At 40.9% G+C, this 14,070-nt stretch overlaps 1 protein-coding gene across 1 annotated transcript in view; it reads left to right on the top strand.

Moving 5' to 3' along the window:
* Positions 1 to 14,070, top strand: part of armc8 (armadillo repeat containing 8) — a 29,087-nt gene that overhangs the window by 2,721 nt on the left and 12,296 nt on the right. Inside the window, exons 2-11 of the mRNA XM_083997048.1 lie at positions 2,021 to 2,097; positions 4,653 to 4,724; positions 7,096 to 7,238; positions 8,381 to 8,478; positions 9,038 to 9,130; positions 9,754 to 9,834; positions 10,395 to 10,470; positions 11,015 to 11,105; positions 11,506 to 11,566; positions 12,033 to 12,233. Of these exons, the coding sequence (XP_083853174.1) occupies positions 2,021 to 2,097; positions 4,653 to 4,724; positions 7,096 to 7,238; positions 8,381 to 8,478; positions 9,038 to 9,130; positions 9,754 to 9,834; positions 10,395 to 10,470; positions 11,015 to 11,105; positions 11,506 to 11,566; positions 12,033 to 12,233 (993 nt within the window). The remainder of the gene's footprint in view (positions 1 to 2,020; positions 2,098 to 4,652; positions 4,725 to 7,095; positions 7,239 to 8,380; positions 8,479 to 9,037; positions 9,131 to 9,753; positions 9,835 to 10,394; positions 10,471 to 11,014; positions 11,106 to 11,505; positions 11,567 to 12,032; positions 12,234 to 14,070) is intronic.

Raw genomic sequence — 14,070 nt, 5'->3', positions numbered from 1 at the left:
TCTTATCATGTTTTTGTGTTCATGTTTTGTGTCATTTTTAGCTGCCTAACTAATGTGAATTTCCCTTTAGGGATGAATCAAGTATTAATCTATCTAATCTAAAAGGAAAAGGTCCCTCAGCAAAGGTTTGGCCCCCCTGCATAGTTACGGTAGTAGGGTGGCTATTAGCACCCCCTTTGGAAACTATCCCAGTGTGTAAATAGTAAATATCTGGTCTGATACCTTGGTCAAAGTTATCTGAGAGCTCAAGTCCCCTGGGTTTCCCTTTCTTTTGTTTCCCTTTTTCACTCTAAAACTATAGAAAACTACATTGAAAACATTGAAAAAGAGTGTTTTCATGTTCAACTTCATGTCTTTTGGAGATCGTTTAACCTTCCATTTGCTGAACCGTTCACATTAACAGACATTGGCCCAATCTTTTGCATGATGCCGCCACTGTGTTGCCATGCACATTCAAGCTAAACACAACGAGCACATGTCCGAGTGGTGGTTTGGTTTCCCATGCAGGTTCAGAATGTGCCGAGCGCCTCGCCAGCACCGTGTTTTGGCGCCAGCGGGCCGGTAGTATCAGCAGCGTGTAGTCAGTCAGTCGAGTTGGGTTCACTCCTCTCTGTGGCCATGTGGAAGGAAGGTTCTGGTTAAAGTCGTCTGACTGTGATATAAACAAAGTTTCCCGGGTGTCACATTCAGCCTCCGCCGGGCGCCACATGTAACAGCTGTTGAAGGATCCTCCTGGTGCCATGGATGATGCTGCTGTATGTGTCGAGCAATTTAAAAACTCTAGGATTAAAGCAGAAGTAAGCGATATTTTTGTGTTAATATAAGTCTTAAATAGTTCTATCTTCCCACAGCAATCACTTACATAGAGTGTTTGGTCTGAAACACGGGTCTCTCAGTCACTCTGCTCTGCTCTGAGCCGAGGAGAAAACTTTCCTTGTATCCTACAAGTTTTATCCAACGAGGAGAGAGAACGGCATAAAGGGGCGGTCCTCTCTGTGTGTGCAGCCAAGGGATGCGCCTGAATGTGGTGACGTAGGGACGAGGACCAATAGATCCATGACGAGGGCGGGGGCTGCTAACTCCATCGGCTGACAAGAAGTTATGGTGCGTTCAAGGCAACTTGTAACTCGTGTTTTTCCGACCTGTGAAGTCGTACCAGTTCGATCTGGTACGAGTTCACGGGTCGGAAGTTACGAGTGGCCGTTATAGTGACTTTCACAGGTAAAACAGGTCGGAAAAACACGAGTGTGTTGCCTGGAACGCTACAAAGTCGTAAGTTGTGACTTGAAGCTGTAATTTACGGTTTCAAAAGCCTGCCTGGAACGCAGCATTAGCCAAAACGACCGGATCGCTTACTTCTGCTTTAACTCATTTAAAGGGACAACGAGGAGTTTCTATTTGGTTATAAAAAAGTCTCACGTTAATGTGGATGAATCTACGTTACCACTTGTTAATGGTCCATTTTCTATAAATCTATGGTTTTGTCTCTATGGTTATTTTGTTATTATTAGTGGTGGTGGAAATGCTGGGCGAGCCGACCAGCGTTTCTTTACTTTCGGTTTTGTGGCGAGTCATGAGAATAACGCCGCCGAATCTCCGTTTATGGTCGGAACTACGACGGTATGTGATCGTCTTCCAACCTCTGACTTTAATTCTTGATGAATGAAAACATGAGTCTGTCTTGCGCCTGTCAAAGAATTTCACGGTGCGGAGGCTCATAAATGTAGTGTGAAAACGCTTCGCTTTTCCAAAACTCCTCGTTGTCCCTTTAAATTATCAAATATCTGCAGTTTTTTCTCTAATATTTGGTCATCTGGATATCCCAGGTAGATATAATAACCCTAACTATAGAGGAGTATGTAGCAATATGCTGTATTTTTTATTCATCATAAAAGGTCATAAAGTATACATTTACTCTGTCTTTCTGCCAGGTGCAGATCGCTCCAGTTTGCAAATTGTCGTGTTAGTGGTTTTTAGTCTCTAATAATGTGTCTGTCTGTCCCCTTTGTCCTCAACACAGGAGGTCACTGCCACCAGTCGCCATTATGTTGACAGACTGTTCGACCCCGACCCACAGAAAGTGCTGCAGGGAGTCATGTAAGTTCACACACACACACACACACACACACACACACACACTCACCTGTACACACTCTTTTTTTTATCCTCAATGCAGATACACAGACTTTTGCACTGATTCTTTTTATAGTAAATATTAACAACTTGACAACTTTTTGCAGCTGAGCCAGAGAGTGGACTTTATTCAGTCGCTGTGTTTCACTCCAACACATTTGTTTTTTCTTTTTTTATTATGATGGAAACTGACATACTTTATTTGAATAAAGGCCACACTCTTCCTCTTTTTCCCCCCAGCTGGTGTTGCTGTAAAATGTCTTTCACAGGTTGTTGAATAGATCGCCTAATAGAATCTCTCGCTCTTTGACTTCTATCACACACTGTGGAGAAAACATTACTCATGATATTGGTGCTGTGACCTCTGTGTTTACATGTTGCAGTGCCTTTCATCTCCAAATGCATTTGACTGTCCAGTGTGACTCCACCCCCCCTTCCCCTCCCCAATCCGACGACTCTCACTCTCTGTCTCAACTGCAGTGACCTGGACTCTTGACTATTGCATCGTTATTTTTAACTTGTGAGGAGTGTAGCTCTGGTTACGGCCGCTCCACCGGCCCAGCAGCACCTGACTGACTGACTGACTGACTGACTGACTCGACGGCCTGCTGCAGCTGTACTTTTCCACTCGCCTCGCTCGCTCACCTGCTATTTGATATCGTCCGGGGCGCTTGCAGAGCAGAGCAGAGCCGGGGGGAAAAGGCTGCATGGGAGGAAAACGGAAAATGCAGCAAACACCAGGGATGTCACCATCACTTGTTTTCACAATTAATCACGGTATTAAAGGGATAGTAGCATTTTTTAAAAAGTGGGGTTGTATGATCTCCAAATAGCCAAGTACTTTAATTGCAGTAGAAGACTCTCTGCACTCCTCCCGTTAGCAACGCCAGCCCATAATAGCCCTGCCCAGAGATTTACAACAGTGTTGTGAATGGACCCAAAGAAACGGCCTATTTTCACGGCCTGAAAGAGGTTTTACCTGAAAAAAATTACACAGTTCCATTGTTCGCTATAATATATTTTTTTCCAGCCCTTCAAAGTGCAGGAAAAACACAGTTTTTATTTGGACCGAACCAACTCACATATCCCTCCGCCCAGGGTTAGCGCCCGCCGATCAGCAGTTGGTTAGGTCCAAATAAAAACTGTGTTTTTCCTGAACTTTGAAGGGCTGGAAAAAATTATATTACAGCGAACAATGGAAATGTGTATTTTTTTTCAGGTAAAACCTCTTTTAGGCCACGAAAATAGGCCGCTTCTTAGGGTCTGTTCACATCTGTTCACACACAATTTAAACGTTAGTGCCTCATTTGTAAGAAAAAAAAGATAAAAAAAAAAACCGTATAATACTTTTAATAATTTGTTTATATAATTGGTAATGCAATTATATATTTTGACTATATTTGATTTTACACATTCATATTGTTGTAAAATTATTGAATATAATAATCGTGATTATTTCTCTGACCATAATCGTACCAAGAAAATCTATAATCGTGACATCCCTAGTGAACACAAGCAAACAGGCTCTTTCTGTGTCCCTACAACCAAGTGTGTGGTGTGTGACCTCTCTCATCATCAGTGTGTCTGACCTCTGTCTGTCTGCTGACCACACAGATCTCTGGACACTTCCACTACTATCAGATAAACTTATATTATACACTGCCCGTTCAAAAAAAAAGAAAAGAAAAAAGTCACCAATTGGATTTAACTAAGCTAATAGCTACAGTAAGAGCTCCCATTGGATAATTATGATTATTAGATGATTATGTTTCAGCTGACAACAACTTAACTGATGCAGTCTCATGTCCGTCCATGTGGGAAGACGCATGCTGTGGTCGTGGAAAAGATGTTAAAGGGACAGTTCAACATTTTAGTCAGATCCTCCTCTCACCATAATAACCCCTATAGTCATAGCAGTAGGTTCATCACCTTTAATTATCGGTGCATGTTGTTTTGAGATCGGCGGGGCAGAGACATGAGCTGCTCAGTGAACGGTACAGGTCCCATGTCCTTCATCAAACTCATCAAATACACAATCCAACAACTCCACAACGCTCTGGTGGACAAGTTGTGAGCTGCACATTCACCACGCTATGAGATAATAACGTATAATCATGTAACATTACGACACATGAAGCAAATACTCTGAACTACTTTGCGCTTCTGAAATCCCTCCGCCCAGCAGCCATGTCTGGAATGTAGTTCCGGCTGTATTTGCCTCTAAAACAACTCTGTATTGTAATCTTACATGATTATTTGATACATGAATGGAAAGAAAATGTGAATATTTGCCTTGCAAGTTGATTTACGCCCCAAAATGTTCTGCTTGCGCTCCTAAATTATTAAGTTAGGGGGGGTCACTGTGCTCCTGGTAGGAAAACATGAGTCTGGAGCCCTGAGTTAGCTGGAAAAACTCAGGATTTTGTGTCATGTTTTCTGATGAAGTGCTCACAACAAGACCTGAAGTTAGTCAGATTGACCTCTGACCTCTGACCTTGACCCTGTGTCTGCCTCCACAGTGACATGAAGAACGCCGTCATAGGAAACAACAAGCAGAAGGCCAATCTGATCGTCCTCGGAGCCGTGCCCAGGTACCCCCCCCCCCTCTCTCTCCTCTCCAGTCTTCATCCAGTCTTCATCCAGTCTTCATCCAGTCTTCACTCTGGGGAGTCACATGACATTTCCAGTACACAGGAGTCTTATGTGAAGCTAAATTCAGCCTCTACTACGACTGTGTTGTTGCTGCTGCTGCTGCTGCTGCTTTTATTCCACTTGAAAGGAATCTGACCTGATCCATTTGTGCAAAGAACAAAAAAAAAAAAAAAAGATTGTTAAATAAGCACGAGTACAAAAATAGAATAATAGTTAAATATAAATAAGGAAGAAACTATCGTAAAAGAATATGTACACGATATAAAGAGTTTGTTGAAGCATAGGAGACAAACCTGGTGCAGCTGGACGATGTGCAAAAAACATCATCTGATAGTTGTATAGGAGCTGCTTTTCTCCTTCTCTTAAAGGGATAGTTCAACATTTTGTCAAATTGGCTCATTGCCATAATCCCTATAGTCATAGCAGTAGGTTCGTTACCTTTAATTGTCGGTGCAAGCTGTTTTTAGAACGGCGGAGCAGAGCCGCGAGCTGCTCAGAGCTACGCTACGGAGGCTCATTATGGGATTTCTTGGTTTCCCTCATCAAACTCATCAAATACACAATCCAACAACTCCACAACGCTCTGGTGGACAAGTTGTGAGCTGCACATTCACCACTCTATGAGATAATAACACAATGTTACCACACAGAGTTGTTTTAGAGGGAAATACAGAGACTGCTTGATGAAAAACTGTCCCTGAAGGCAACGTGCATCAGCGGTTTTACATGAATTTCCCTCTACAACAACTCTGTCTGGTAACGTTGTGTTATTATCTCATAGCGTGGTGAATGTGCAGCTCACAACTTGTCCACCAGAGCGTTGTGGAGTTGTTGGATTGTGTGTTTGATGAGTTTGATGAGGGAAACCAAGAAATCCCATAATGAGCCTCCGTAGCGTAGCTCTGAGCAGCTCACAGCTCTGCTCCGCCGTTCTAAAAACAGCTTGCACCGACAATTAAAGGTAACAAACCTACTGCTATGACTATAGGGATTATGGCAATGGGCCAATTTGACAAAATGTTGAACCATCCCTTTAACAATCTGAATATGATGATGTTTGTTGGTCCATTTACATCCAGAGCATATGATTTTGTAGTCCAGGGCATCTCCGTAGCAACACAACACAACACAAAACCCCGACCTGCAGCTGCAGCGATGTGGACATTGACCTTGTTGATATACAGTGATTTCTATAAACTAGTGCAGCTCTGTGATCTGGTTACACACACAGAGGAGAGGGAAAGAGGCACAATGCAGAGTTGTGTAGAAGTTGTGTTGTTCTCTGAGGCTCCGTGTGTCACCGTATAGAAATATATACATCATATACATATAGATTTAGGATTTTTAGGATTTATTTATTTAGCACAAGTTAAAAAAACAGTGCAAGGAGGGAACGAAGCATGGAAGGCTTGTACGAAGTTCCACTCCCATCATCTAAGAATTACATGAAACTCAAGATAAACAATTAGAAATACAACATAGAAAAATCAAGATAAACAATAAAATGTACTGTGCAACATAGAAAAACTAAAAGGAAGATGGATGCATAACTAACATTAACAGGAAAATAACACTGAAGGTTATGACATTTAGGTGTTTTTTCAGTAACTTTCTAAAGGATGTGAAAGATGATGTTGACCTCAGAAACACATCTAAACCATTCCAGAGTTTTGGACCTCTAAATGTGATATTAAATTGATGCCCAGATGTTCGACAGAAGGGTAAATGAAGATTGCCACTATTGAATATGAATGAAGGTCAGATGAAAAAGTAAAAAAATGTAGAAAAGTGTCAGGAAGATTTTGCTTACCGTTGATAAACTTATGCACAACCAAACATGAGTGGAAGACATTAAGTTTGTGAATGGGCAATATTGAATATTTCATAAAGAGGGCTGCAGATGGTTCTTAGAAGTCTTTTCTGGATTAACAGTAATCTGTTCAGGTAAATTGGATAAGCTGCAGACCAGAAAATATTGCAGTAATTCATAGGAAATGGAAATAAAAAAAACTATAATACAAAGTCAAGTGAGCAGAGGGATTGATCAGGGGAGAAACCTTTTTCAGTAAACCAAGCATTTGCATTGATCTTTTGCAAGCCTGATTAATATGAAGATGAACTGTATGTGTGTGTTATATACTAATGCATCAGTGTTCTGACCTTCTATCAGTGAATACATGAAGTTGCCTGCACATAGCATGTTGTTGGGCTCTTTGCAATGACCTTGCCTCATTTGCATCTGTGTGTGTGTGTGTGTGTGTGTGTGTGTGTGTGTGTGTGTGTGTGTGTGTGTGTGTACCGGCTCCACAGGTTACTGTACCTGCTGCAGCAGAGCTCGTCCAGTCTGGAGCTGCGGACCGAGTGTGCTGTGGTGCTGGGCAGCCTGGCCATGGGCACCGAGAACAACATCAAGTCCCTGGTGGACTGTCACATCATCCCCGCCCTGCTGCAAGGTAACACACACACACACACACACACACACACACACACACACACACACACACACACACACACACACACACACACATGCACATGCAAATTCTCCAGCTCTGCTCATAGTTCAAGTTGAGCTTCTCCTCTGTCCTCGTCCCAGTTTACATGCAACAGGGAAAATAGAATAATAAACAGAAACATGTTATGTCCTCCTCCTCCTCAACACTAGGTGGAGATATGAGTCGTTTTAACAGGTTAAAGGGACAGTTCAACATTTAGTCAGATCCTCCTCTCACCATAATCCACATATAGTCACAGCAGTAGGTTCATCATCACCTTTAATTATCGGTGCATGTTGTTTTGAGATGGGCGGAGCAGAGACATGAGCTGCTCAGTGAACACAATGGAGGTGAACGGTACAGTGTCCCCCTGTCCCTCATCAAACTCATCAAATACACAATCCAACAACTCCACAACGCTCTGGTGGACAAGTTGTGACCTGCACATTCACCACACTATGAGATAATCATGTAACATTATGTAACATTACGACACATGAAGCAAATACTCTGAACTACTTTCTCTTCTGAAATCCCTCCGCCCAGCAGCAGCCGTGTCTGGAATGTAGTTCTGGCTGCATTTACCTCTAAAACAACTCTGTTTCGTAATGTTACATGATTATTATAGGAGGAGCTGACTAAATGTTGAACTGTCCCTTTAATATAGACGACTTTCCTGTTTACTTTTTTTTAAAAACTAGATATAAATAACTTCTAGTTCTCAGTTCCTGACCAGATGCGCCGGTCTTGACTAAAAATATATATAAATGACTCAGGTCGGGTCGGTCCACCGGCTTCCTTTATTATTTTCATTTTTTAATAAAACACATCTTCTCGCTGGTTGCTCTGTGTGAAATGCTCTACTGTTGTGAAGCGTGCGCACATGCATTGTCCAGTTCCAGTCTGATTAAGGTGAACACATGCAGAAGAAAACCAGTTTCCAATCTCATCATCTGGGTGTTTCAGTCTGGTCTGAATCGAACTTTAACACGTTAACATGCACTTCAGTTATAGTCCAGTTATAGTTGGATAAATGCCATAATTTATTTATTTTCAGCCGTCCTGTAAAGGTGCTGTCTTCCTTGTGTCCTGTGTGTCCGCAGGTCTGTTGTGTCCAGACCTGGTCTTCATCGAAGCGTGTCTCCGATGCCTCAGAACGGTCTTCATCAGCCCCGTCACGCCCGTGCAGCTGCTCTACACTGTACGTTGTCGTCCTCTCTTAGAAACACATTAAAGACCACATGTGTTTGTTAGGGGTGGGAATCTTTTACTATCTCACGATTACGTAGATTCGATTCAGATTTTTGGGGTTATACGATTCAAAATGGATTTTCGATTCAAAACGATTTGATTCCTAATGATTTCTGCTTCAGTCTGTTGGTGTGGAAGGATCCTCATGATCTACTCCAGTCTGCTTTGCAAGACAGAACGACTGAAGTGTCTTTTTCACATTTATTGAGTTTTAAACATTTATCTATGCTTAGATGGAATTGTTGAAACTGTTGCATAAAAGCAATATCACATACAGTATTGCTTAAGTAACAAAATTAAAAGTGTCTCTTTATTTAAAAAAAAAATAGTGCAGTTAAATATGCTGCCTTTTAAATTCTAAGGAAATGGATTTTCCTTAGAATTTGTTTCATTGTTTTATTTTTTAAAATCGATTTTGAGACATTTTATATCAAATCTGAATCGTATTAGGGTTAACCCTAACCCTATGAGAATTGCGATTCTTATGTGTTGTTGTTTAACTCTTTCAGGACCCCACTGTGATCCCCCATCTAATGTCTCTACTGAGCCGCTCTCAGAGAACACAGGAGTACATCACACAGATCTTCTCCCACTGTTGTAAGGTATCTGTTGGTACACACACACACACACACACACACACACACACACACACACACACACACACACGCACGCACACACACACACACACACACAAAAACACACACACAGTGGAGTCAGTCCAACACACACACTGGGCGCTCTGGGAGCCGGAGCGGACCACCGTTTAACCCTCCTGTTGTCCTCCTGGGTCAAGGAAGGAAGAAAAGAAAGAAGATAGATAGATAGATAGATAGATAGATAGATAGATAGATAGATAGATAGATAGATAGATAGATAGATAGATAGATAGATAGATAGATAGATCGATCCCAAGCTGGGAAATTACAGGAAGGAAGAAAAGAAAGAAGGAAAAGAAGGAAAGACGAAGGGAAGGAAGGAAGGAAAGAAGGAAGGAAGGACAAAGGGAAAGATGGGAGGAAAGAGGAAGGGGAAAAGGAAGGAAAGATAGGGAACAGATCAGGTCAACTGGATCAAAAGAGGAAGGAAGAAGAAATGAGGACAAAGGGAAGGAAGGAAAGAAGGAAAGGAAAAGGGGTTGTGGAAAGAAGGAAAGGAGAAGGAAAGGAAAGGAGGAAGAGGAGGGTTTTAATCTCGTTGCTGACAGGATGTGTTGTGTCGTCCTCAGACCCCGGAGCACCAGACGGTTCTGTTCAACCACGGAGCGATCCAGAACATCGCCCCACTGCTCATCTCCCCCTCATACAAGGTACCGGACTGAGACACAGTTCACACTGTTGTATGTTATATATGTTTATATTCTATTCTATTCTATTCTATTCTATTCTATTCTATTCTATTCTATTATATTATGTTATATTATATTATATTATATTATATTATATTATATTATATTATATTATGTTATGTTATGTTATATTATATTATATTATATTATATTATGTTATATTATATTATATTATGTTATGTTATATTATATTATATTATATTATATTATGTTATATTATATGTTATGTTATATTATGTTATGTTATATTATATTATATTATGTTATGTTATGTTATGTTATATTATATTATATTATATTATGTTATATTATATTATATTATATTATGTTATGTTATGTTAAGTTATATTATATTATATTATATTATATTATATTATATTATGTTATATTATATGTTATATTATATTATATTATATTATATTATATTATGTTATGTTATGTTATGTTATGTTATATTATATTATATTATATTATATTATATTATATTAAATGTGTTTCTCCTCCTCTCCCGTCGTGTCCAGGTCCGGATGCAGGCGTTAAAGTGTTTCTCTGTCCTGGCCTACGAGAACACTCAGGTCTCCATGACACTGGTGAATGGTGAGTCCTCCTCTTCCTCCTTCTTCTCCTCCTTCTTCTCCTCCCCCTCATCCCCCTTTTTCCTCCTCCTCCTCCTCCTCTTCCTCCTTCACCTCCCCCTCTTCCTCCTCCTCCTCTTCCTCTTCCCCCTTTTTTCCTCCTCCTTCTCCTCCTTATTTTTTCCCTCCTCCTCTTCCTCCTCCTTATTCAGCTCCTCTTCTTCCTATTGCCCCTCTTCCTCCCTCTCCCTCCTCCTTTTCTTCCACCCCCTCCTCCTCTTCTTCCTCCTTCTCCCTCCTCCTCCTCCTCCTCTTCTTCCTCCTCCTCCTCTTCCTCTTCCTCCTTTTTTCCTCTTCCTCTTCCACCTTTTTCTCCTTCTTCCTCTTCCTCCTCCACCTCCTCCTTCTTCTCCTTCTTCCTCCTCCTCCTCTTCCTTCTTCTCCTCCTCCTCCTCCTTCTTTTTTCCCTCCTCCTCTTCCTCCTCCTTATTCAGCTCCTCTTCTTCCTCTTGCTCCTCCTCCTCCTCCTCCTCTTCATCTCTCTCCCTCTCCCTCTCTCTCTCCAGTGCTGGTGGAAGGGGAGCTGCTCTCTCAGGTATTTGTCAGAATGATGCAAAGGGATCAACCCATAGAAATGCAGCTAACAGCAGCCAAATGGTGAGTCGCTTTAAAAACCCAGCATGAATTATTGATAATAATTAAAAATTGTGATTATTCCACCAATTTTGATTTCTAAACTCGTCCTAAATTTAAAAAGTAGTGTTGTGTTGTTTTAAAATGAATATCAACTTGTTTTCTTTGCATTATACTGTACAAGGTCTGAAAACACCAGAACTTTTTTGTTATTTTGACCAGTTGCCATTTTCTGCAAATAAACGCTCTAAATGACAATATTTTTATTTCCAATTCAAACACATACCTATGAATAGTAAAACTAGAGGAACTGATCATTTTGAAGTGGTCTCTTAATTTTTTCCAGAGCTGTATCCCATATGTTTATTATACATCTATACAGAGCTGTGTACCTTCTCCTCTAATGCAACGTCTTCTGTCCCAGTTTAACGTACATGTGTCGAGCTGGTGCCATCAGGACGGACGACAGCTGTATCGTCCTAAAGGTCAGACACACTTCAGCCTGATGTAATGTTGTCATTATTATATTATATTATATTATATTATATTTATACCGTGTATATTAGGGGTGGGAGAAAAAATCGATTCACATACGGTAAATATGGCGATATCTTTTTTGACGATTTTTAGGGAATTTTTTAAAAATATTTTTTAATATTGTGCAATGTGCATTTGTTAGCCTTTTTTACATACAGAGAGTACAGGCTTTGAAAAGGGTTTAAGTTCACTTTATAATGGAGTATGTTAATTTATAGGCTCCTACAGTATTTGTGTGCAGATAAATGTTAAAAATGCTAAAGACTAAAAATCGAGAGAATCGGCAATATCGTAGAATCGCAATTTAAATCGAATCGCCATCCAAAAAGAATCGTAGAAGAATCGAATCGGTAGAAAAGCGTATCGTCCCAGCCCTAGTGTATATATACGTATGTCTTGTTGGTATGGCTGCAGACGCTGCCGTGCCTGGTGCGGATGTGCAGTAAGGAGCACCTGCTGGAGGAGCGGGTGGAGGGAGCGGAGACGCTGGCCTACCTGATGGAGCCCGACGTGGAGCTGCAGAGGATCGCCAGCACCACCGACCACCTGGTGGCCATGTTGGCCGACTACTTCAAGTACCCCAGCTCCGTGTCGGCCATCACCGACATCAAGAGGGTGGGTCAGGGGTCAGGGGTCAGAGGGGGGAGGGGGAGGGGCAATGCTCATGTCATGTTGTTTTACTGATGTTTAGGGATGGGTACCGAATTCAGCACTTTTTTTTAATCGTACCGGTACCGTTCAATTAAAGCAGAAGTAAGTGATATATTTGTGTTAATATAAATCTTAAATAGTTATATCTTCCGACAGCAATCACTTACATAGAGTGTTTGGACTGAAACACGGGTCTGTCAGTCACTCTGCTCTGCTCTGAGCCGAGGAGAAAACTTTTCTCGTATCCTACAAGTTTTATCCAATGAGGAGAGAGAACGGCATAAAGGGGCAGTCCTCTCTGTGTGTGCAGCCAAGGGATGCGCGTGAATGTGGTGACGTAGGGACGAGGACCAATAGATCCATGACGAGGGCGGGGGCTGCTAACTCCGTCGGCTGACAAGACGTTATGGTGCGTTCAAGGAAACTCGTAACTCGTGTTTTTCCGACCTGTGAAGTCATACCAGTTCAATCTGGTACGAGTTCACGGGTCAGAAGTTACGAGTGGCCGTTATAGTGACTTTCACAGGTAAAACAGGTCGGAGAAACACGAGTGTGTTGCCTGGAACGCTACAAAGTCGTAAGTTGTGACTTGAAGCTGTAATTTACGGTTTCAAAAGCCTGCCTGGAACGCAGCATTAGCCAAAACAGCCGGATCGCTTACTTCTGCTTTAAGTCCTTGTCACGGACGAAATCTCCTCTCGTAAATACGTGAATATTCTCCGGTAGCTTCTCATCAGTCGCACCGTGCAGAGTTTGTGCTGCTCCTCAGTTTCTTTTTTATTTATTTTTTTTACAGCGTTTCACACAGAACTTTCTGATATTTCCATGTTTCTCCTTCTGCCACAGTAACAAGGGAACGTACATATTTTCAGACAAGATATTATTTATTTAAATTTTTTTTCATTGAATGACTATTTGATTATTAAAAAATCATTGACCATCCCTAAAACATAAAAACTCTTAAAGGCTGAGGAGTTGTGATGTTGTTGATAAATAAATATTAATATGAATTTTGACTACTTTTATAGACAAAATAACTTTAATTACCACACATACGCACAAAAAGTACCAAAAACAGGTACCGTTGAGTACCAGTACCGATTCCCAGGTACCGAGTATCGGTACCGTATCGATTCAAATGTGAAAGGTTCCCATCCCTACTGAAGTTTATCCTGAGGTAAAGGTCCAACATGTGTATGAAAGAATAAATATATAGGACCCTATGATTTCCGATCACGGAATTAAAACAGAATCTATTTTTAACGTTGATTTGACATAATTTGACTGAATTGTGTGGAAGAGGAACGTATGTCTGGGGTTAGGGTCAGCTGAACCGTTGTTTTTGCAAATTCTGACGACAGACTGTTGACTGGAATAGTAGAAATACATGCAATGACCAGCTAAAAACAAGCCTAATATGATTTATTTTACTGGAAACAGTTTAAAGCTCATAAGCATTAATATTTTGTTGGTGCCTGAAGTCGTTATAGAGCAGTGTTAGGTTGCAACATGCAGTATTTGTTCCTACGGTCTGGAGGAAAAGTGTTGTTTGTTTGTTACCTCAATAGATTTATAGTCATTTCTATGTAATTTGTGAACATTTTAGTCATTAACATTAAAAACACACTCTTTCTGGTAGTAAAATAGGAATAAAAGGTAAAAAACTGAAAAAACTTAATTTGGGAGAAATAAAACGGAATTTATAGGGCCCTAAAGATATTTAAGAAAAATATATTTAATTCTAAGTGACTAATCCCTACAGTCAAGTTAATAATCAGAGTTATTTTTCTTAACGAGGCCA

The sequence above is a fragment of the Trachurus trachurus genome (genome assembly GCF_905171665.1).
Source record: "Trachurus trachurus genome assembly, chromosome: 21".
Lineage (NCBI taxonomy): Eukaryota > Metazoa > Chordata > Actinopteri > Carangiformes > Carangidae > Trachurus > Trachurus trachurus.
This window is presented reverse-complemented; position numbering and strand designations above follow the sequence as displayed.